The 24503-nt window shown below is 37.7% G+C and overlaps 1 protein-coding gene across 1 annotated transcript; it reads left to right on the top strand.

The window, feature by feature from the left end:
- The first annotated feature begins 5603 nt into the window (after nucleotides 1-5603).
- Nucleotides 5604-22663, top strand: nherf2 (NHERF family PDZ scaffold protein 2). Its single transcript, XM_081360303.1, has 7 exons — nucleotides 5604-6446; nucleotides 8625-8855; nucleotides 13422-13646; nucleotides 16014-16208; nucleotides 18765-18918; nucleotides 19500-19738; nucleotides 21154-22663. The coding sequence occupies exons 1-7, from the start codon at nucleotides 6213-6215 to the stop codon at nucleotides 21361-21363; spliced, it is 1488 nt and encodes a 495-aa protein (XP_081216429.1). The 5' UTR covers nucleotides 5604-6212; the 3' UTR covers nucleotides 21364-22663.
- The last annotated feature ends 1840 nt before the right edge of the window (nucleotides 22664-24503 follow it).

The following is a 24503-nucleotide window of genomic DNA, read 5'->3' as shown; positions in this document are numbered from 1 at the left end:
GCAGTTTGGGCTGTAGTATGGGGCCTTACACACCATTATTCTCACAAATTCATCTACAAGCACCAAATTTGGCACAGATGTAGCTGAGGGGATACTGAATTGATTTAGCCAGGGCGCCCGAGCCAATGGTCCCTGAGACCAAGATGGCGGCCAAATCCAATATGGCCGCCGCCTGAAAGGGTTTCGGCTATAGCTTTTGAGCCAGATGAGATACAAATACAAACTTGATGTCTATTTTACCTTCTTTGACCAAGGGAAACCCATAGGAATACTTACATTTATGATTGGGTATATCAGGACCCCCCAAATTCCCTAAATTCAATATGGCCGCTGTCAGAAAAACGATTTTGGCTACAAATTTTTAACCAAATGCGCTACAAATGAGGATGTGGTGTCTATTTTATGGTTATTGACCACAGGAAGTCCATTGGCATATTTATATTTATGCTTGTGTAAGTCTGGAACCTGTATTCTTTTCAAAACTGTGGTTGAAAATCCTTTTTTTTACCACAACTTTGAAGGTTATTCTCAATGTTGATTCATTTCCTTATAAAAGTGAAATGGTTTTCAGTGTACCACAGGTGAATACATTTCAAAGTGTAATCATATAAGAAAGAATAAGACACAATTATAAATTGCAAGGCAATATTTATATTATGTTAAATTGTTAAAATAATAATATAGTCAATTTTTCCAAAACTCTTAAAGGTTTGCTTAGCATAACAAAAAAACAGCAATAACATAAAAAACAACAGTGAATTCTCATGGTCTCTCACATGAATTATCATTATCACTCACAATCACCGGATCTCTCATTGTCTTCACCATCATTGTTTGTACAAGCACCCTCACTTGCACATATAGAAGTGCAACGAACTCTGGCTTTACAGCACTTACAGTGCCCTCTACATGCTGTCTTGCAGCCACAGTGGAGGAGAATGGTGCAGGCTTTACTGGCGTCTCCGAGATTAGTCCAGTAAGGTTCCCAAGTCTTGCTCGTAGAGTCCCGAAACCATCCCCATGCATTAAACTCTGGGATATCTTGCTGGATAGCGGTTGCCTGATTCCAGTAGAAGCTGGCCTGCAGCAGTGCTCTTTTGATGTGCTAAATCAATGCAGCTTGGGTGGGTGGCAGGTTCTCAAGAGACTTGGTACCATTCGAGAAAAGGTGATGTCTAGCTTCATCTACATGGCTGGAACCACAGCTCTTGCTGTACATGATGGGCTCATGTGACAGATTCATAGCTCATGGTCCAAATGGTCCGGCCAACTACTGAAAAAACATTCCATGACTACGTTAACACCAATATTGCTGGGTTTGTGAGGTCACACATGAGCTATGAATCTGTCACGTGATTGGATATTGTGTTTGATACATATCCAGAGGAGAACCTCAAAACACAAACTCACCAACGCAGAGGAACCGGATCAAGAACTAAAGTAGATGGGAGAACTCCAATTCCAAAACGTAACTGGATATATCTATTATATATATACTGGATATATTGTTATATATCTAACTATTTGGATATATCAGTGAAGAGATAACCAAGCATGGCATGTCAGGTAAACTCCTCCTTTCCACCAAGAAAGATGCTGTACTCTCCAACAGACCAGGGTATGACATGTCTGCCCTTCAGCCTTGTAATCATCCAGAAGCAGATGCAAGAATAATCCTGCATCTTGCACATGCTGGGGCCAATGGCCATAAAAAGGCATTTGTCTGGACTGTCGACAGCGATGTTGTCATCCTTGCCATCCGCTTCTTCAACACACTCGGCCTCACAGAGCTCTGGATCGGCTTTGCAGGTGGAAAAAACTATATGGACATTCCTGCTCATGAAATCAGCAAGGATCTTGGTCCCCAGAAGTCACTAGCCTTACCACTCTTCCACGCTTTAACAGGCTGTGACACAACCTCAGCCTTCCTGTGCCATGGGAAAAAGAGTGCATGGGCAGCTTGGGAGGCAACACCAGATCTCACAGAATCTATGGTTACCCTCACCTTAGAGCCTGAACAGATCAACAATGACGTCCATGTCCAAAGACTGGAGCGTATGGTCGTCATCATGTACAGCAAGAGCTGTGGTTCCAGCCGTGTAGATGAAGCTAGACATCACCTTTTCTTGAATGGTACCAAGTCTCTCGAGAACCTGCCACCCACCCAAGCTGCATTGATTCAGCACATCAAAAGAGCACTGCTGCAGGCCAGCTTCTACTGGAATCAGGCAACCGCTGTCCAGCAAGATATCCCAGAGTTCAATGCATGGGGATGCATTCTCCCTATGGAGGATCCCACTACCACTATACAGATAAGGCGTTGTCGGGAAAATTCGTTTCGCGTTCCTACCCCAAAGCAACAAAATAAAATTAAATTCTTTATCAAAATTTATAAGGAAAGACAAGTACTTTGTTTAGGCTTGGCTTGTAGGGAATTCCAAACCTGCGTATATTCTAATGCACATAACTATAGAACCCATTCTAAATGCGCATATGAACGCCATCAGCGTTTCTCACAGGTTCGCGTTTAAAGTCTGTGTAGAGGGAATGGTGTCGTCTTAGCGGCCCCTAATTTAATAACAAATGATCGTTGCGACGGAAGCAAATCAATAAAAAATAACTTTAGATGGAAAATAACTTAACTCTGCTATAAATCCAAAACAATCTCTGTTACCTTAAATTATACGCTTATCTCTGTGAAGCTGCTTTGAACAAATCTACATTGTTAAAAGCGCTATATAAATGAAGATGACTTGACTTGACTTGACTTGACTGGGGATGGTATCGGGACTCTACGAGCAAGACTTGGGAACCTTACTGGACTAATCTCGGAGACGCCAGTAAAGCCTGCACCATTCTCCTCCACTGTGGCTGCAAGACAGCATGTAGAGGGCACTGTAAGTGCTGTAAAGCTGGAGTTCGTTGCACTTCTATATGTGCATGTGAGGGTGCTTGTACAAACAATGATGGTGAAGACAATAAGAGATCCGGTGATTGTGAGTGATAATGATAATTCATGTGAGAGACCATGAGAATTCACTGTTGTTTTTTATGTTATTGCTGTTTTTTTGTTATGCTAAGCAAACCTTTAAGAGTTTTGGAAAAATTGACTATATTATTATTTTAACAATTTGATATAATATAAATATTGCCTTGCAATAATAATTGTGTCTTATTCTTTCTTATATGATTACACTTTGAAATGTATTCACCTGTGGTAAACTGAAAACCATTTCACTTTTATAAGGAAATGAATCAACATTGAGAATAACCTTCAAAGTTGTGGTAAAAAAAAAGGATTTTCAACCACAGTCTTGAAAAAATACAGGTTCCAGACTTACACAAGCATAAATATAAATATGCCAATGGACTTCCTGTGGTCAATAAACATAAAATAGACACCACATCCTCATTTGTAGCGCATTTGGTTCAAAATTTGTAGCCAAAACCATTTTTCGGACAGCGGCCATATTGAATTTAGGGAATTTGGGGGGTCCTGATATACCCAATCATAAATGTAAGTATTCCTATGGGTTTCCCATGGTCAAAGAAGGTAAAATAGACATCAAGTTTGTATTTGTATCTCATCTGGCTCAAAAGCTATAGCCGAAACCCTTTCAGGCGGCGGCCATATTGGATTTGGCCGCCATCTTGGTCTCAGGGACCATTGGCTCGGGCGCCCTGGCTAAATCATTTCAGTATCCCCTCAGCTACATCTGTGCCAAATTTGGTGCTTGTAGATGAATTTGCGCGAACAATGGTGTGTAAGGCCCCATACTACAGCCCAAACTGCTTTTTTGGACAGCGGCCATATTGGAATTGGAGGATTAAGGGGTCCAGATATACTGGGTCATAAAAATAAACATTCCTATGTGTTTCTCATGATCAATTAAGCTGAAAAATATATCAAGTTTGTATTTGTAACTCATGTGGTTCAAAAGTTAAAGCCGGAACCCTTTTCGGGCGGCGGCCATATTGGATTTGGCCGCCATCTTGGCCCCGAGGGTCACTGGCTCCGGCGCCCTAGCTAAATCATTTCGGTATGACCTGAGCTACATCTGTGCCAAATTTGGCGCTTTTAGATGAATTTGCGCGAAATTACCTATTTATGTGCTTAAGGCCCCTAACTATAGGGACCGTTCACATATCGCGTCTTTTCCGCGCTCAAGGTCGACATTTCAAAAGTAGGCGCGCGGCGAGCGCGCTCATAATGAAAGCAACGGACGTGGTGCGCTAGTTTGTCCAGGCGGGTTTTTCCTTCTCATCTCCAGAAATATATCAAGTAGTAAAGCTAATGCAATGGCTAGAAATAAATTAATCATTTGCTGAATGATACTTCTTCGTCGTCATCATGTAGAGCGCAGTTTGGTTGCATAGCAACGACAGACGCCACGGGAGCGCAAGCGCTTGTAGGAGACAGCGGCACGGCCGCGCGCGCTTTCCACACGTTTTTAGAAGCAATATGTGAACGGCCTCTTGCAGAGTTGGCCAAATTACAATATTTTTGTCATCCTTGATGAAATTCTTCCACACATCTGACGCGTGGTGTCTATTGGTGACGTTCGCCTTTTTTAATTTATTTATGTTTAATGGACGCTCGAGTAGTCGATTGTTTCCGACAGTGTCGACTAGTGGTTGAAGTAGTCGATCTATCGACTACTCGACTAGTCTATGCAAGCCCTAATTTTCAGCATCATTATTCCAGTCTTCAGTGTCACATGATCCTTCAGAAATCACTCTAATATGATGATTTGATGCTCAAGAAACATTTCTTATAATCATCAGTGCTGAACATAGTTAAACTGCTTCATGTTTTTGTGCAAACCTGGATACATATTTTCAGGATTCTTTGATAAATAAAAAGTTCAAAAGAACAACATTTATTTTAAATGGAAATATTTTGGTACACGTAATACGTTTTTACTGTACAATTTAATGCGCCCTTGCTTAATAAAGGTAATATTTTTGTATTACCCCAAACATTTTAATGACAGTGTATCACAAATAATAAAATAACAAATGTAACTTCTCAGATAATAGACGCTACTCACTGAACTACACGTGCAACGTCATGAGGTCACGTGAATAGCGTACTACATGTTTGCAACATTCAGTATTCAATAAACGCTATTTCAATTTGAACACTAACTTTTTTATTTAATTTGAGCCTTAACAGTTTTTGTTAACACTAGAGGGCAGACCGCTCAAAAACTACTTCACATATTAAATAAAATTGCATCTACACACACATTTACAGATGTAAATATCAGATTACAAATCATATTCATTCATTGTACTCATTGTAAATCTACTGTTTTCTAACTCAATGATTTTGGGATTTGCAGTTGAGCGTGTGGGCGAGCAGGCCTGTTTTAAATGCAGTGGGTGATAATGGACCTTATACAGTAGATCATCACTGCTCCAGGTCAGTTATGTGTCTGTGTCATTATTGAATCAGTGTGGGTAAGATGAGCCGATCCTAGATCTGTCCAAAAGCACACATGAAGAGGAAGAGTTCCGCATGGATATCTGTGACTGTGACTTATCCAACATCTGATCTCTCCAATCCTCATCCTCTCTCTCTCTCTCTCTCTCTCTCACACACACACACACACACACACACACACACACTTTACAGTTTTCTCTCATCCTCTTCCACCTGTTCCGTTCTCACACTCGCACACTGATGCCTCTGAGACTCGTTTGGACTATTATTGATTGATTATATTATTTCTGAAGAAGAATACGCATTATCACTGGGAACGCTTGTGGAATGCGCGTGACCGACGGAACGTCTCCTTCACTAAACTTATCGGACTGTAAGTGGGATGAAGAGAGTCATTTTGTGGACGATACACTCGTGTAAAGATCTGTTTTACAACACAAATTGAAGAAAACATATTTTTAACACGGCGGGATTTAATAAAACAAACAGAGGACACAGTGTTTTTTATGCATTTTGTTTAGTTTTTATTTGTATTTTATATTAATATAGGCCTATAGTAGCCAGTTTTTATTTTAAAATTGAAATAGTAAAAAAGAATATATCGCTATTATTTCTCATCGTTTTTGTAGGCTATGTTGTTTATTTTCTCAACGGCTAAGAATCAACGCCTGCAGACCCAGCATGTGGAATAATGCCTCCTGTAAAACTTAACTCATGATATAGCAGCATATATTCATGTTGTGACTGAACCCGAGTGCACTTGGATATGGCGAACACTCTGGAGAGAGAGATCCTGGAGCGGGAGCTCCGTCCACGGCTGTGTTATTTGACTAAAGGAGATCGTGGGTACGGGTTTCATCTGCACGGAGAGCGCAACAGTGGAGCGCAATACATCCGCAAGATCGAGCCGGGCTCCCCGTCGGACCTGTCCGGGCTCAGGTCCGGCGACCGGGTGGTGGAGGTCAACGGGGAGAACGTGGAGGGAGAGACGCATCAGCAGGTAATGAGAGAGGAGAACCTGTTGGACCACTTCACCTGGGGACGTGTCCCATAAAAACCCAGATGCCTACCTAGACAGCATCATCCTGTAAAGCACGCCATTCGGAACGCGCGCGAGACCCGCAATGCTGTCTAGATAGGGATCTGAGTATGTTTGGAGACACCGGTCGTGTTGTAGGCTATTCCACACTAACGTGACACTTAATGTATATTTGCTTAAGATTGTATCATTGTGTGTAGATGTTAAGAAAACAGTTGTCTCGCCTAGAGCTGCGAAACCTACGAGACTTTCGCCTCCACCCTAACAAACATTTACCGTGGTAACCACATTTTACCATAGTTATTACTGGGAAAAACTATAATAAATAAATTGGAGACCGCCTTGAAATAGTGCAATAAGTTTATTGATTTTTGTCTTTCTTTACTTTTTACTGTAGTGTCTAAAATTATGGTGATCCATAGTACAATAAATTTGTAAAATGCTAATACCATGCTGAATAATATTCATGCACCATATGGTATAGGGCCCTTAAGGGACATGGTTAATGGTAAAAAAAATAATAATGAGACGCGAGTAAAAATGTCATTTCTTCTGCTTTCTCTCAGAAAACTTTTGCGTTCCCCAAGAAACTTTGCATGCCCTAGCAAACCTTTTGTTACTCAGAGAAAGTTTGATTTCTCTTGCAAAACTTTTGTATTCCTCCGAGAAACGTTGTGTTCTCTAGCAAAACGTTTGTGTTCCTCCGAGAAACTTTGCGTTCCCTATTTAAACTTTTGCGTTCCCGCTAGAAACTTTGCGTTCCCTATTTAAACTTTTGCGTTCCCGCTAGAAACTTTGCGTTCCCTATTTAAACTTTTGCGTTCCCGCTAGAAACTTTGCGTTCTCTAGCAAAAAATTTGTGTTCCCTGATAAACTTTGTGCTCTCTAGCTAAACTTTTGTTCTTCCGAGAAACTTTGCGTTCTCTAGCTAAACCTTTGCATTCTTGTGAGAAACGATGCATTCACTAGCAAAACATTTGCGTTCCCCTAAGAAACTTTGCGTTCTCTTGCAAAACTTTGTGTTCCTCTGATAAACTTTGCGTTCCTGCAAGTAACTATGCATTCACTAGCAAAACATTTGCGTTCCCATAAGAAACTTTGCGTTCTCTTGCAAAACTTTGTGTTCCTTTGATAAACTTTGCGTTCCTGCGAGTAACTTCGCATTCGCTAGCGAAACTTTTGCACTCGCACAAGAAACTTTGCATTCGCTAGCGAAATGTTTGCGTTCCCCCGAGAAACTTTTCGGAAGTAACATGAGGTGGGAGGAAAAACTTTTAGTTCCAGTGATTTTGCAAGAGAATGCAAAGTTTCTCTGGGAACGCAATACCTTTGGGAGAGTACAAAAGTTTTGCGAGCAAACATGAAACCATTAAAGCAACACTAAGGAAGTTTTCCTCTTCGGTCGCCCTACAGCAGGGATCAGCAACTCCGGTCCTGGAGGGCCACTGTCCTGCAGAGTTTAGCTTCAGCCCTGATAAAAACTCACCTGCCTGTATCTATCTAGTAATCCTGAAAACACTGATTGCCTTGTTCAGGTGTGTTTAATTAGGGTTGGAGCTAAACTCTGCAGGACAGTGGCCCTCCAGGACCGGAAGCGGAATTGTCCATTACCGCTGTCGTAAATAATTTTTTATTTAATTGCCGCCAGCAGCCTAATGTCGCACAGTCGCTCGCTGTTTATCTAGTTTATCTTTGGAATGAACAATGTCCACAGACAAGGTAGAGTATGTTGCATACGAAGAAAAACTAAATAATAACTATTGTAACGCTTGACGTAAAGCAAGTCAAATTTGTAGTTTTCTTGCAGAAACGCGACCCGGTTTGGCAAACTTTCATAGTGTGGTTATAGCAGATATAGGGCTGCAAAGCGAATCCAGAAGTGCTTTTCACCCTGTTACGACTTGATAAACCACTGATACGATTTTGGAAACATTATTTTAAGGTAAAAAATGTTCCTTAGTGTTGCTTTAAAAATATAATTTTCCCTCCCATGTTCCCTCAGGGGCTCTGTACTATGGTACCCCACGGTACCTCACAGAATAAACTACTATGATTAAATTGTCATAGTACCAAAAAGCGAGTGGTAATGCCATGGTACTGTGTGATACGTTTCAGTGGTTCCTCTTCTCTGTCTCTCAGGTTGTGGAGCGGATCCTGGAGGTGGAGCACCGCACCAGACTGCTGGTGGTGGACCGGGTCACAGACGAGTTCCTGAAGTTTCACGGGCTGCCGTGTACGGAGGAGAGGGCGATTGAGATGGGCTCTCTGTCTGCTCGTTCCTCTGCGGCGTCTTCTCCTCGCGCCTCCCCGCGGGACCCCGCCACGCCTATCTACAGCAGACAGAGCTCAGAGGGCATCTTCATTAATAAGGTATTATTTTCATAAATGTATCGATGTAACTGAGTCGTCGGTTTCAGGATAGGTGGACTTGGAAACATGGCATGTCGTGGCCATACCTTCTCCGTACATGCACCTTCCTCTTGTGTGAGTGAGAGTCTTTGAGAGGAAGTCTAGGGGAAATCCAGCCCAGAGAAGAGCTGTGCGCTATATTTAGATCATACTGTATGAAGAATAGGGTTGGGAATCGAGAATTCAGAATGGTTCATTCAATTCCATGTGCCACATTTTGTTTATACCGGACCTTTATAAGCTCCAGAAGTGCTTGTGTTGTGCATGTGCTCTTTAGGGGAACACCAAGTTTTTGGTCTAATCCAACCCTCAATGTAAAACGGGAGGAAATGAATGTGTCACTTGATAGAAGTTAGTCAAATTAGGCATGTGAACATGTCAGGTTACGTGACAAAACTATGCAAAGCAGGAATGTTACTGTTAACTAATACTAAAAATAAAACCATGAAAAAATGCATTTATATCACTCAAAATAAACATTAATTGAAATGAAATAACTATAAAAAACATTTTATTTCTGCTAGTTGCCAATGCAACATTTCTCATTTTCGTTTAGTCTAAAATAAATAAAACGAAATAATCTAAAACTTAATAAAAACCATATAGACACACTCAATAAAAAGTAAGGTTCTTTATTAGCATCTATGAAGAACCCTTTAACATCAATGGAACCCTTCAATTCCACAAAAGGTTCTTTATAGTGGAAAAGGTTCTTTAGATTATCAAAAACTAAATTCACACTGAGAAAAAATGGTTCTTTTAAGAACTGTTGGGGAACCAAAAATTGATCTTTAAAGGGGTCGAGACATGAGAAATCAAATTTTCCTTGATCTTTTGACATTGGTTATGTCCATAGTGGATATGTCCAAAAAATGGTCTTTGTACCATTAAAACATCCTGTAAATTTCATATCTTAAAATATCCTCGTTATAAAAAAGCATTTATTTAATCAAACTACAAAAACGACTTGTTTGGATATTGCGGGATCTGTGATGTCACACGGGCAAATACATTTGCATATGACTGCCTCCAGAGCAATACATCGACCAATAGTTTTACATTATTGGACCATAGGCCCCGCCCACTGGCATTCAGTCACTTAACGGCTGACATTTGGTTACACTGGATGGGAGCGTTGCGTCAAAAGCAAAAAGAATGCATTATAATCAGTGATGCTGTCTACACTGGATATAATATACAGATGCGTGTTTAGTTTCAGAAATAATCCACGCATTTAAATCTGTCGACAACAGGACAAATGGACGAGTAAATGGAAGCGTAAAGGAATGTTGGCCTTGACTCGTTTGCTCATTTCTGCATAGACTTCAGAACGATACCAGCAACAAGTGGATGGTTTATTTAATGGCGTCCTGCATCGTGTTGGAGGATTATATGTTTGGTTTGTTCGGAGCATGTGACAGCAGATTGTTTTGTAAACGAGGCACAGTGTAATGGAGAGTTCACGAAGAAACTGATGTTGACAGATGAAGCAGCAACTGTACTGAATCTGACAGCAGCTGCATCACAAACTATAAGTAAATGATTTCATAATGCTCTGTCTGTAAATGACAGTTTTATATGGATAATGTTTAAATACTTATTCACTTGCAATAGCGAGTGGGCAATGATACTGTTTCCTGTGCGTTAGCCAATCATAACAGTAGCCGTTTACTGACAGGTATTAAAGGAGCTGCCCTTTAAAAATGTATCATTTCAGAATGAGGGTTGAAAATATTAGTTTGTCCATATAATGGACAAATATATATTGTGCAAAAAACCTTTACTAACGTTATAAGTGGACCTCAAGGAACATATTAATGACCCCTTTAATGGCATCGCTGGGAAAACCCTCTTTTTAAAGAGTGTATATGTTTAAAAAAAGCTAATGCAGTTTATGATCGTTATAGTACGTTGCAATATTTGATTTTGAGGACAATCAGACCTTTTGATTTGCGCAGATGTGAAATCAACCAAGCCTAAGATTACATGTGTGGTAAGAAATGAGGGATACATTTAATCCACCCAAAGACACTTTCTCTCTCTCTCTCACACACACATACACACACACACAGCTCTTTATAGACGACCTGCGCCTCGATGTGTCCAGGTCAGGTGAGGTGTGTTGACAGCAGACGGATATAGGATCAGAACACAGCAAGAGTCCTGTAAGCCATGAAATCCAGTGATAGTCAACATGCAATCATGTTATTGTTTGTTTTATTTTTAGCTGCAGACTTTCTGAACGCCATCTGCAATGGGATTCAATCCAACAACCATCTTACAGTGTTTGAGAGAAACTAAAAGTAACTAAACCAACTAAAAAGTGTTGCGTTTCCAGTAACAAGCCATTTCTGTATTCTTTCTAGAGTGTTTTCTAGTTTTATTAAAGGGATAATTCACCACTGGAAAGATGACTGTGTGTTTAAATTGGGTCATTTATGTAGTAGAAACGTGAAATTATTTTAGAAGTTGGTGCCTTCTAGACTGAGAAAAGCCAGAAAATTTATTTTTGGCTCATGTGGATGAAAGACAACAACTCCCAGAATGCACTTGCTTCGCTGCCCTACGAGGCCTCTCCCAAGCCACGCCTACCGGTTACAGAGGGCAGTATCGGAAGAAATGATACAGCTAGGCTACTAGTTGACTCGAAACTGAAAAGACACCGTTTTATCGTGAGATCCCCCTATGGGCGGGTTGAAGACATGCAGAACGAGCTCCTACTACTGGCTGTGTAGTCTCTAGCCTCTGGACAAAAAAGCCTCAGATGACGCGAAATGACGATTTTTGCGTCATCAGAGTTTTTTTTCTCTCGTCTTAGGGGGACATGAGGGAGGGAAGCACGGTCATTCGAAAATACTACCAGGTTTCTACTGATACAAAGCTTAATGCTAATTGGTGAAGTCTCCCTTTAAGGCTGGTATACCTACACTAGACAACTTTGGCACATATTTTTGCCCCAATTTACAGTCTGGACGACTCAATGCTAGTTGCCAAAATTCAGAGCCCGTCTGCAGATTTTGGTCAGTCGGAGCTGACAAATTTCACAGAAAACTGTGTAGTGCATGACGGTTTGGAAGGCGTGACCTTAAGTCCGCGTCCTTCGAAGGATGCAGCCTCTGAATTGGGACACAGCTACAGACTCTGACTTTTCAGCGTCAGATTATGATTCCGTCCAGTTGGAGATCAAGCATATTTGATATTTCAATTCTAGAACACATTATTTTATTTTATTTTTGGTCATGCGTCTCCTTGCAACAAGACACGTTTTTGCATTCTGACGTTGTATTCGGAACAATTTGAAAGTCTGGCAGTATGTGATCCTTAATCATTTAGTGTATTCACACATTTCCCCCCTTGAGCTTACACGTGACACTTATATGTTTCATTCTAATGTTTAGAAAGTTTTTAACTTAAGATTTTAAAAGTCATGTAGTGTATTTCAGCCTGTAGTTGTGAGCGTAATTTATGTGTTCAAGTTTGATGCTGTGAGCCTCACTGAACTCTTCCTGACTTTGCTTCATGTAAATATTTATCTGATTCTGATTTGAAGCTTTTGTAATAAATCTGACTCTAAATTCTGATTAGATAAGCCAAATTAATGAGCCAAGTACCTTGGCAACCATGAACAGCCTGCAATTGAGCTAATTAACTGAATTACTTGGTGGAAGAATTGTTGAGTCTTATTAGTATCACTGAATCTATTTATGTAACTTGCTACAAATTGCTGCTGTTGTTGTCATTATGTAAACAAAATAAGCCATCTGAGGTCTCATGTTACTGTGTTTTTACCACAGTTAAAGTCCCCCTTTGGTGAAAATCAAGGTTTTAATATTGTTTATATGTCTATGAGGTGTTTTTAATATGATTTAAGACACACCATGTGCAAATTCACAAGTCAACACCATTGCTGAGTATTTTCTCCATAAAACTGCAGTGAACCAAAGACAGTCTCAAAAACGTGTCACAAACTACCTTGTAACCAATCAGGTCAACGTGTGATCGTCAACGAGTGGATCTCTGAGCTGCTGTGAGTGATTGGAGGCGGGGTCATTTGCATATTCATAGAACCGCCTATACTAAATGAGGCAAGGGTGTAGAGTTACATACAAGCTATGTTAAGGCATAAAGAATTTTATTCAAGGAAAAACGCTTAAATATGTCATTTTAGTGATCAAAGATTAGTTTTAAGAGATAAAATGATTGACTACAGGGGGACTTTAAGGGAGCTTCAAAAACACATATTACTTGTGGCTTATCTTATCATTTTATATAGATCTTTATGATTATAGTACTGAACTTGTATGGAAGCCGATCATATCTTCAAGAGGCTAGTTTGACTGTGATTTAACTCATTTAAATTATGAGTAGGTTGTGTCTTGGCAAACAGCAGTTTCAGAGCAGCTTCCTTAAACACTGGCATCTGAGTGCTCACAACACAAACAATACTGGCATTCACACACCTGACCACTGAAACGACTGAGTACAGAACTGACCACAGACTGTATTGTCTTCTGGTATTTCTCTCAGAGTCCCAGCAGCCCTGGAAGAGCGATGAACGGCTCCCCGCTCTACAGAGCTTGTGCCCGTCTGGCGTCGCCCGTGTTCCTGTCTCCGCCGTCCCCCAGTGAACCCAAGACTAAACCGGAGACTGAACTCTTCACCGAACTCACTGTCGAATCCAGCGTCACGCCCGAGACTGAACCCATCTGTGACCTCAGCACTGACCTCAGCACATCACAGACCAGCACGCAGGTACAGTGAAGCCCATTAGTCTTCTGTGTGAAAGCGGCAATGTCTTTATTATGTGGGTCTGCAAAGTCATTTTCAACACGATTAGTATTAATATTGGTAGGTATTTGTACAGAAATCAGAAAATCCAAAAGAACTATTTGATTAGTTTAATGCATCCTTGCTCAATAACAATATTAATTTCTTTATCATTTTTTCTTAAAGTCCCCCTGTAGTCAATCATTTTATCCTTTAAAACTCATCTTTGAGTGAACAAAACTTCACCAAAATTACGTTTTAAACGTTTTTTCCTTAAAAACACCTTAAAATAGCTTGAATGTAACTCTACACCCTTGCCTCATTTAGTATACGCAGTTCTATTAATATGAATATGCAAATTACCCCCGCCTCCACTCACTCGCACAGCTCAGAGATCCACTCGTTGACGATCACTTGTTGATCTGATTGGTTACAAGGTAGTTTGTGACGTCAGAAACACCAGCGATTTCAAACCGTGTTTTTGAGACTGTCTTTGGTTCACTGCAGTTTTAAGGAGAAAATACTCAGCAATGGTGTCGACTTATGAATTTACACATGGTTTGTCTGAAAGCACATTAAAAACACCACATAGACATATAAACAACATTAAAAACTTCATTTTCACCACAGGGGGACTTGAAATAAAAAATTAATTAAAAAAAGATTTATCTGAGCCCAAACTTTTGAACAGTAGTGTATATGGTAGGTACACTATAGGTACTGTTTATCAAACTTAATTATGACTGTTATTCACGCAAGAAAACTTGACTTGCATTATACACTAAAATATGTGCTTCATGATCTGAAATCAAGGTAGAAATAGCTCTTTAAGGCACATTTTCACTTTTTGCAGTTCAGGTGGGCCTTGGGAAAAAGTAAAATGCTATAAAAACAGATCTGTCCCTTTTAAGTGAAACTATATTTCCATCTCTCTCTCTGTCTCTTTTCTTTCATTCGTTGTCCTCATCCTCTCTCTCTCTCTCTCAGTGACCTTAATTCTCATTTACCTGCTTTGTTCACACACTCTCTGGTCCGGGGTGTCTGATTTCTGGGAAATTTTCCCAGAATTCAGTGAGAGTGTTGTTTCGTGTTTGTGTGGGTGTGTGTAAGATTAGATTAAGCAGCGTCTCACCCTCAGGAGGTAAAGCACATGTGTGTGTTTGTAAGGCGAGGTTCTTCAGTCACTCGTCCCCATGGGACACAAACAGACACCACCCTTGTATTGTCTTAGAACAGGAAGTGACATGGTGTCTCACACAATGTCCCTTATTCCTGCTGGGCGTCTTTCACTTCTTGAAGGAAATGAGCCAATGGTCACGCACACACGCTCGCACGTCCTCGTGTAGGTCCAGGGTCCTGCATATATCATATAATATACCAGACAGTCTCTCTCTTCGGCCAGAAACTTAACGCAAGTGCGCAGACTTAACTGCAAGTACTGTATGCCAAAAATCATTGGGATATTAAGTAAAGATCATGTTCCATGAAGATATTTAGTAAATATCCTACCGTAAATATATAAAACATGTATTTTTGTGAGTGAATGCAGCACAATCGCCAACATAAATGAAGAACTTTAAAGGCGATTTTCTCAATGTTTCGATTCTTTTGCGCCCTCAGATTCCAGATTTTCAATAGTTGTATCTCGGCCCAAATATTGTCCTATCCTAACAAACCACACATCACTGGAAAGCTTATTTATTCAGCTTTCATGTGATGTATAAATCTCAATTTCAAGAAATTGACCTATGTGACTGGTTTTGTGGTCCAAGGTCACATGAACAAAATGAAATTTGGCATATTATGATTTTTACGTTGACTATTAAAGTGATTATTTTAGTGAGATAAATAAGCCCAAATGATTGCACAAAAAATGTATAATGTGATTAAAGACGGTTGTTCCACTGAATATTTTTAAATAAGATGACAGCGTTCTTTACCATGAGGGGGTTTGGCATCACGGCAGGATCGTTAAAGAACGCGGCACACACGTCTCCCAGACATCCTGTAGATTTCAACAAATCAGATGACAATTTGAAGTGTTTAGACAGGAAGTGATCATCTGAACAACATGTAAAACGATCAAATACATACAAAAATATTAATGCCACAGCAAACTGTCTTAACAGAAAACTCCAGAAAAATTGTGTTTGATGAGAATTTCTGTCAGTTAATGTGGACTGATTGCACATCCAGACAAAACCTGTAGCAAACACTTTCACTGTATTCCTCTGCTTTATTTATTAATCGGGTTTCATTAGCTAATTATTAGCCTAAAACAGTCAATTTTCCAGTTTTGTTGACCTAATGGAGCATTATAATTTCCGTTCTGTTGTTTTTCTCTCTCTCCAGGAGGAGGCATTTTCGGAGGTGGACGCGGTAACGAAAGACCTGCGCCCTCGACTGTGTCACATGACCCTGGGCGAGCAGGGCTACGGCTTCAACCTGCACTGCAAAAAGTCCCACCCGGGTCAGTACATCCGCTCGGTGGACCCTGACTCTCCAGCGGAGCACGCGGGACTGAGGCCGAAAGACCGGCTCATCGAGGTGATCGGAAGGGATTACATGAGCCTTGATTAGCCCAGATTAGCAGCACTGGATCAGATTAGATTAAACCGCTTCTGGAGAAAGACAGATTAGCCAATCGAAGAGAAACGCCTGGATGTTTCTCTGTTTGGTTTGTTCACTTTGTAAAGGGAGGATCCCGTTTTAGAGCAGGGAATTAGTTTGCTTTTATTCCAGTGTGCGTGCGTGCGTGTATGTGTGTGTGTGTGTGTGTGTGTGTGTGTGTATGAGTGAGTTTGTGTGTGAGTGTGAGACGCCGTGATCGTCAGAGAGAGCAAATCCGTCCTAATGGATTTAATTTGCAGCCGTTTTCTGTAATTATCGAAGACAGATCAGTAATTATGACTGACGAACAGCGTATAATCCAGTCAACTGTGTTTGTCTCTGAAGGCTTTTGAGTATAAATAGCAAAACACTTATTCATAGGAAGCAATTCACTTCACAAATTAGTAATTCACAAAATCATCATGAATTAATGTTTAAGATTTAATAGCTCCATCTCAAGTGGCAACTTTCAAAACTAGATTTGTGCATTTTTTTGAGGTAAACTACATCACAAATGGTGTGGGACATCGAAAGTTTAACACGTAAAATTACATTCAACATTAATTAATCTTATATAAACTTAAAAAATGCTGTTCAAAGCAAAATTAGAAGGAAAAAGCATCATTGATTTTAGACGTGGCACTTTCTGAATAAGATTCCTCAGAAGTCTTATGACATGGCTGGGACGCCCTGCATGTTTGTCTGCTTTATTAATAAGTCATTGACAAACCGCCTTTTATTATTTCTCGGTAAAACACCCTTCCTCCTATATGAGCGTCAGGAAACCCCACATACTTTCACATGCATTACATCAGTTTTTATGCGTTTGACCAGCCACAGGAACCCACACACCCCAAACACTATTATCTGACAGAGACAGCTGGAAAAGAAAAGACAGATGAGAGTTTGTGAGTTATGTAAGGCTTCTTCAAACAGAGGAAGAGGAAGAGGAAGTGACATGGCCTCAGTCTCCACCTGCTGGACACATGCTGACCCACAAGTGTGTGTGGCACCTGACAAGTTATATAGTATACATAAAATCTATTTAATATCATGTAATATAAAAATAATATTATATTTAGTATATAAGAATATAAATAATATTTATATATAATAATATTAACACATTTAAATGTATATATTAGTGCTGTCAAATCAATTAATCACGATCAATCACATCTAACATAAAAGTTTGTATATCTACTATATATATATATATATATATATATATATATATATATATATTAACAAACTTTTATGTTAGATGTGATTAATTGATTTGTGATTGTGGATGACACGATCAATCACATCTAAAATAAACGTTTGTATATGTACTGTATATATATATACATATATTTATTGATTTGACAGTACTAATATATATATATATATATATATATATATATATATATATATAGTTTAGTACAAGTGTAATGTTGTGTATATGATACTCAACCTAGATATGTACAGGTTTAGTCTTTATTCCGCTTTGTTTTAAAGTGTTGAGTCAAATGATATATACATAATTTAATTCAATATGATAATATAATATATTAAATTATGATGTTATAAAATAATATATTTAGTATATTATAATAAAATATATTATAAATAAATATAATCAACAATATAGTTAAGTATAATAATAATATTTAAATACATAAATTGTATGATATATTTTATTAAACTTTTAGATAGTATTTAATTAAATAGATTATATTAAATTATATAATAAATATATAATATTATAAATAAATAATATAGTTAAGTATAAGTGTAATGTTGAGTGTCTCCTGTCTTTTTTCAAAAAATATTGAGACAAATTATGTATTATACATCATTTCATTTAATATTATAATATATTAAATTATGTAATATAAAAATAATATATTTAGTAAATTATAATATAATAAATGATATAATTAAATTTTATTTTATTCTTTTATATATAATATTATATGAGATGATATAATGAATAAATAATATAGTTGAGTACAAGTGTGCATGTGAATAAGATCCTGTTCTATCCAGAAACGCACAAGTTCAGTCTCTCTTCCGTCGTGTTTTGATCATGTGAAGCTCGAATTGAATGCGCTGGGATTCGATCAAGGCATGAATTGTAATCTTGCAAACTAAATGTGACCCTGGATCACAAAACCAGTCACAAGTCGTACGGGTATATTAGTGGCAATAGCCAACAATACATTGTATGGGTCAAAATAATAGATTTTTCTTTTATGCCAAAAATCATTAGGATATTAAGTAAAGATTATGTTCCATGAAGATGTTTTGTAAATTTCCTACTGTAAATATATAAAACATTTATTTTTGTGAGTGAATGCAGCACAATCGCCAACATAAATGGACAACTTTAAAGGAGACTTTCTCAACGTTTCGATTTTTTGCGCCCTCAGATTCCAGATTTTCAAATAGTTGTGTCTCGGCCAAACATTGTCCTATCCTAACAAAGTAATCTCTCGTGTGTGTCTCCAGGTGAACGACTGCAGTATTGAGGGTCTGCGTCACGCTGAGGTGGTGGCGCTGATCAAGGCCGGCGGGACAGAGACGCGTTTGCTGGTGGTCGATCCAGACACAGATGAGCTCTTCAATCGACTGGGCATCGTGCCCACATCTACTCATCTTAAAGGTACAGAGTGGGCTTTTGCCAAGTCAAGTCAAGTCACCTTTATTTATAAGCAGCTTTACAGAGATAACAGGAAAATAATGCAAAAAAGTTCGTTTCTAGAGGAAAATAGCGTCATAGTCCAGCTTAAGACGGTTCATTTTTGTTGTAAAAAAGATATTAATTTAGTTAATTTATATATATAGCCGCTCTGGAGAAAACCGTGCTGTCATCGTCCAGCTCAGTTCAGTTCTCATATAATGGTGCCGATGCAGGCAGAGCAATAATATTGCTGAATATTAAATTGAATGTTCATAAAACATGCTCATACATCTGTCTGGCAAGTTCTGGAGAAGTCCACAGAAGCAAACTACACTGGAAAGATGATATTTAAATGCTTAGTTTTTTTTCTAACCCCACCTGACTGGCACTGTTCATTATAAGGAAAGCTTATGCAAAACATGGCGATGCTCTATGCAAACATTACTAATGTTCAGAACAAACACTCTCGCTACAAAGAAGCCAGTTGGTATATGGCGTGTCATATGTATGTATACAACCAGTTATGACTGTAATTATATTTCTGAATGATTTCCTTCAAACAGAGGACTGTGTGGACGGGCCGATCATAGAAGGCCCCGAGACGAGCACAGAAAGCCCTGTCTCTGCTTCCCCGCCGCTCCCACAAGCCCCCAGGATCTCTCCACCAATCATCAACATCACACTGACAGATCCACCAATCACAAACGGCTCTCCCAGACACCAGACTCACAGAAGCTCCTCGTCCCGATCCACTTTATCAGAGACGAGCGCTGAGCTCAGCAGCTTCGACACCAGCATCAGGGTAAAACCACTGCATCAAACTTCACAACTTTTATTATTATTATCATCCTTATTATTATAGTTGCCACAATTATTGTTGGTAACAATTTTATGATGATTTATTATTATTATTCTAATAATTTATTAATATGGTAGATGATTAAGTTAATAGTGAAAATAGTGTTGTTGTTGTTGTTGTTGGTATCAATAATAATAATTTAAGAGTATGAAATATTATTAATGAATTAACATATATTATTAGTGTAGTTGTTGTTGTTGTTGATATATAATAATAACTGATTGATATGATATATTATTATTATTGGTAACAATTAAATTGGTTATTATTAAAATGTTAATTAAGGATTCTTTTAATGTCTACCATGGCAGAATTTGTCTTGGATAAAGGAAATTATGTTATAATAATAATAATACAATATATTATTTATTAATTAATGAATTAGAATAATAATAATTATTATTATAATTGTTGTTGTTGATTTTAATAATAGTTTATTGATATATTATGAATTCATTTAATAATAATTATTTATTGTTGGTTAACAATAATAATTATAATAATAGTCATTTAATAATTTGATATAATATGATGATTATTGTTGTTATTATTCTTTTTATTAATCATCATCATATTGATAATAATTTAATATTACATTTTAATATTGTATATTATTAATACATTTAATAGTAAAAAATAGCAGTTTTTGGTCAAACTAATAATAATTGAACAATTATAGTTATAATTGTGGTTGTTGATATTAATAATAATAATATAACAATATGATATATTAATATTTTTATTATTATAATTGATTATGGTAACAATAATATTAACAATTTTATAATTATATATTATTGTTATTATTCATTTCAATAAGAATTATACTAATAATAATTTAACAGTATGTTAAATTATTTAAATAATTAATTTATATATCATTAGTATATATTATTAGTATAGTGGTAACAATAATAATAATAATTTGATAATTATACATTATTATAATATTTATTATTAAAGTTATTTTTAATGTCTCCCATGGTGGAACTTTGTCTTGGATAAAGGAACTTCTATTACAATAATAATAATAAATTAATATGGTATATTATTAATACAATGTATTATTAATTAATCAATTAAAATAATAATTATTAGAATTATTAGAATGTGCTTCACTGTAACTCACAGTACTTTATAAAGTATCTTTACTTTACAAAATATCCACACCTTGAATGCAGAGTTTGTCACTTGAAGTTAAGCCTGTACAGAAGGAAATATTTACTGTAATGTTGCTCATGTAAGCTGAGATCGTTTAAAAAGTGCATCATTTAATAGAAAAGTTGAGTAAAATGCACAATACATTTTATTTTAAGCAATAATGCATGTGAATTACAACTTGTGTTATCTTTTCATAGCTCACAGATTCTGACCATCAGTCCAGCGATGACGCCCGCAAACCAAACCGAGATGTGAGATCCGAGGAGCGAGATCCGTTCCGGCAGAGCGGCCTGCAACTGAGCCTGACCGCGGCCGAGGCCAGGCAGAAAGCCCGGGCCAAACGGGCCAACAAGAGAGCGCCCCCTATGGACTGGAGCAAGAAACAAGAAATCTTCAGCAACTTCTGAGGAGCGCACACATCTGAAAGCTCACCTCAGATCTACACAGATCAGACCAAACACATGCATCTTAGATTAGATCCACTTCCCGAAAGGACTGAGATTGTTCATCTTTCATGAAAGCATGAGAGGTTTGGATTCAGACCGGTTTTGCTCTGAAATGCACCAGGCTGACATCATGCTCTGTGTTTAACTGAGCTTAATATGGCATTTTGTTGCTAGTAAGTGTTTAACATTCAGCCAGTTTGCAGACAATAGCACAAGTTCTCTTCTGACATCACAATTCTACTCAACAGCAGTTTCCATGTTGAGAAAATGGGGAAGGAGAGTGAGAAAACTTAGTTACAAGGCAGAAACAGTAAGAAGGAAAGGCAATGTGAAAATAAAGTGTCATTGTGATAGTGAAAGTGAACAAAAGATGGGAACGCTAACTCTAACATGTAGACTGAACTGAACATCGAGCTGGGAAGCCAAAGGTTGCAGGTTCAAGCCCCTGAAGAAAGAAGTGCCATCAGCGAATGTGAACAGTAAGTTTGTGTTGGAAGGATAAGAAGAAACAACAGTAGACGAGAGAAGGTTCAGTCAGAGATCTTCACACTAGACTCCGGTAAACACTGGTGACTAAATGGAGATCTGAATCGAGTTCATCTATTTCCTAGAAAAATCACAGATCCAAAAATATCAATGGCATCATCTTGAACTCCACCGTTTTTTCAGCCAATCAGATGCTCTCTAGAATAAGAGCTTTTCATTTAAAAAAAAAAAAGAAAAGAAATGAGCTTCTCCCACACTAAACAAATAGCCTATTTATTTATTTGTTTTCTTGTCTTTTTCTCAGAAATGCTGGTTTTATTTTTCCATATGATACTGATGGTTTATTATATATATTTACATACACTATAGTTCAAAAGGCTGCCATTATCAGCTTATATAGATTAATATTAACCAGTCTGTTTGAGCGGTGAACTTCAACTGTTTTTTTTTTTTTTACCTCAATCTTTACACAGATTTCACAATCAAAAGTGAAACATTGGCTTTAACAGTGCATTAACACAAGAGTACAGAAATTTAGCTATGTGTATTAATAATAATATAGCATAAAACTATATATTTGGAAAACTTAAAGTATAGACTAATACAACAATGTAACTGATTACTGAAAAAAAAGACCTTACATTTTCATCTGAGGCATGTATTATGTGATATTAAGTCAATTTTGTTTCTTTTTAATGTATATAAATTGTTCTCATCTCATGTATGTCCATTGTCACACACTTCTAAACAAAAATAAAGTGAGTATTTTAGAGAGAAGTGGCCTTGATTTGATGGTGCAACTTCACGGTCTCTCTGCCGACCGCAGTTCTTCTGTCGCCCGCTAGAGACACACAGTTCATGAAGGGGAAATTATATAAATGAAACCAGCACTAATCCATCTGATAACTTTCTACAACCCTTCAAAGCATTTAGGATGTAAATTATATCTGTTATGTTTGCAGACAGATGCATATTCCTCAATAGTAATGGGTTCGTTGTGTTTTAGATTTCTCCTAAACAAACAAAAAAACGGTTTCCTCTGCTAATATCAGTAAGTGTGTTTCTTTGTATCTCGTTTACACTTCTTTCCCGTCGTCTTCTCTCACCTCTTATGATCTCTTCATCTTTCTGTTCTCTCCCACTTACATTTTAAAGGAGTTTTACTGGGTTACACCGACTGTGAATTCATTCAGCTCCCTCTCACTGATGACGAATTGTGTCCGAGCGGGAAACAAACTTGCCTAGCAAACTCTCCTCATCTGTTGTAAGCAAGCAATGTTGGTCTAATCTAAAAATAAGGTCTAATCAGTATTTAATTAATACTAATTTATTTAAGGTTTCAATTCCAATAATACAATGCAAAGACAGATATAATTCCCGTTACGTCAAATAACCGTTATTTTGAGCTGATTCAGGAGAAACGATTCGGGAAGCTGTAATTCACTCGACCGTTAGGGAGTTCGTGTAGGAGTAAAACTGTGAAGTTAGATCAATATTGTGAACTAAATTATTATTATTTATATTTACATGAATAATACCAATAATTTTAGAAATAATACGTCGGAATATTACCACACCCCCATATTGGAACATGGGTAGGCTATGATTCGGATTGAACCGATTCTTTGAATCAAACAGATTCGTTTAAAATAAATAGGATTTTCCTGAACTAAATCCCCTCATTTATTCCTTAAAGCTTTGTGCACTATGCATTACATAAGTTCCTCAGACTTATGTAATGCATAGTTTGTTTTGTTTTTAACCTTCTGGTGCTGCTCTCATGGTCAAAAAATGACCGAAATTGTTTTTTTTTTTTTTTAATGAAATGAATACAGGCCTAATTTATTTTACTTCTATAATGTTTTTATATATATAGTATTTTTAGGGGATTTTATCATCCATATGATCAATTTATTACCTGTTAATCCCCTTTTGAACATAGACCTGGAAATGAGATTTCCAACTAGTTTACCCAAACATTTAACTTTTGTCATTTACTTACCCTTAAGTTGTTCCAAACCTGTATGAATTTCTTTCATCTGTTAAATAGAAAAGAAGATACTTTGAAGAATGTCGGTAACAGTAACCAAACAGTTGATGGGCCCCATTGACTTCCATAGTATTTTTTTTCCTACTATGGAAGTAAATGGCTACCGTCAACTGTCTGGTTACCAACATTCTTCAAAACATCTTCTTTTGTGTTCAACAGAAGAAAGAAACTCGGCCACACTGTCATTTAAACACAGGTTTAAATGTGAACTATCTGTGAACTGTCGTAAATCTTGAATGCTTTGGACTTAAATTTGGTCTGCCAAAAGAAGACATTTGGTCGATTATTGCTTGAGTGAATAAAGTGAAACTAAAAAAAGTTATAGAACTTTAAGTTTATTATTATAAAAAAAAAATGCATAAAAACCATGCTGCAACCTTCTGGTCTCTCTCTCGAATCCAATGGAAGTGACTTAAACTGCTATTCATCGACTGGCCACTAGAGACAGGCTCCAAAAGAAAGTCAATCCCATAGACCCCCATGTTAAAATGTCCAACTTTACAGCAGAAAAAAAAAACGTTTACAGCCTGGTACAAAAAGTGGTTTTGGTCTATATAGCTAATTT

This window comes from Scardinius erythrophthalmus (genome assembly GCF_964197995.2).
Source record: "Scardinius erythrophthalmus genome assembly, chromosome: 3".
In the NCBI taxonomy this organism is placed as follows: domain Eukaryota; kingdom Metazoa; phylum Chordata; class Actinopteri; order Cypriniformes; family Leuciscidae; genus Scardinius; species Scardinius erythrophthalmus.
The sequence above is the reverse complement of the archived record's forward strand: the minus strand, read 5'-3'. Positions and strand labels throughout refer to the sequence as shown.

What these genes read in the sequence shown, in the direction of transcription:
- nherf2 (XM_081360303.1), top strand. Translation starts at nt 6,213, where the DNA reads ATGGCGAACACTCTGGAGAGAGAGATCCTGGAGCGGGAGCTCCGTCCA. An exon ending in AGGGAGAGACGCATCAGCAG is followed by an intron (nt 6,447 to 8,624) that starts GTAATGAGAGAG and finishes TCTGTCTCTCAG; the next exon opens with GTTGTGGAGCGGATCCTGGA. An exon ending in CACATCTACTCATCTTAAAG is followed by an intron (nt 18,919 to 19,499) that starts GTACAGAGTGGG and finishes TCCTTCAAACAG; the next exon opens with AGGACTGTGTGGACGGGCCG.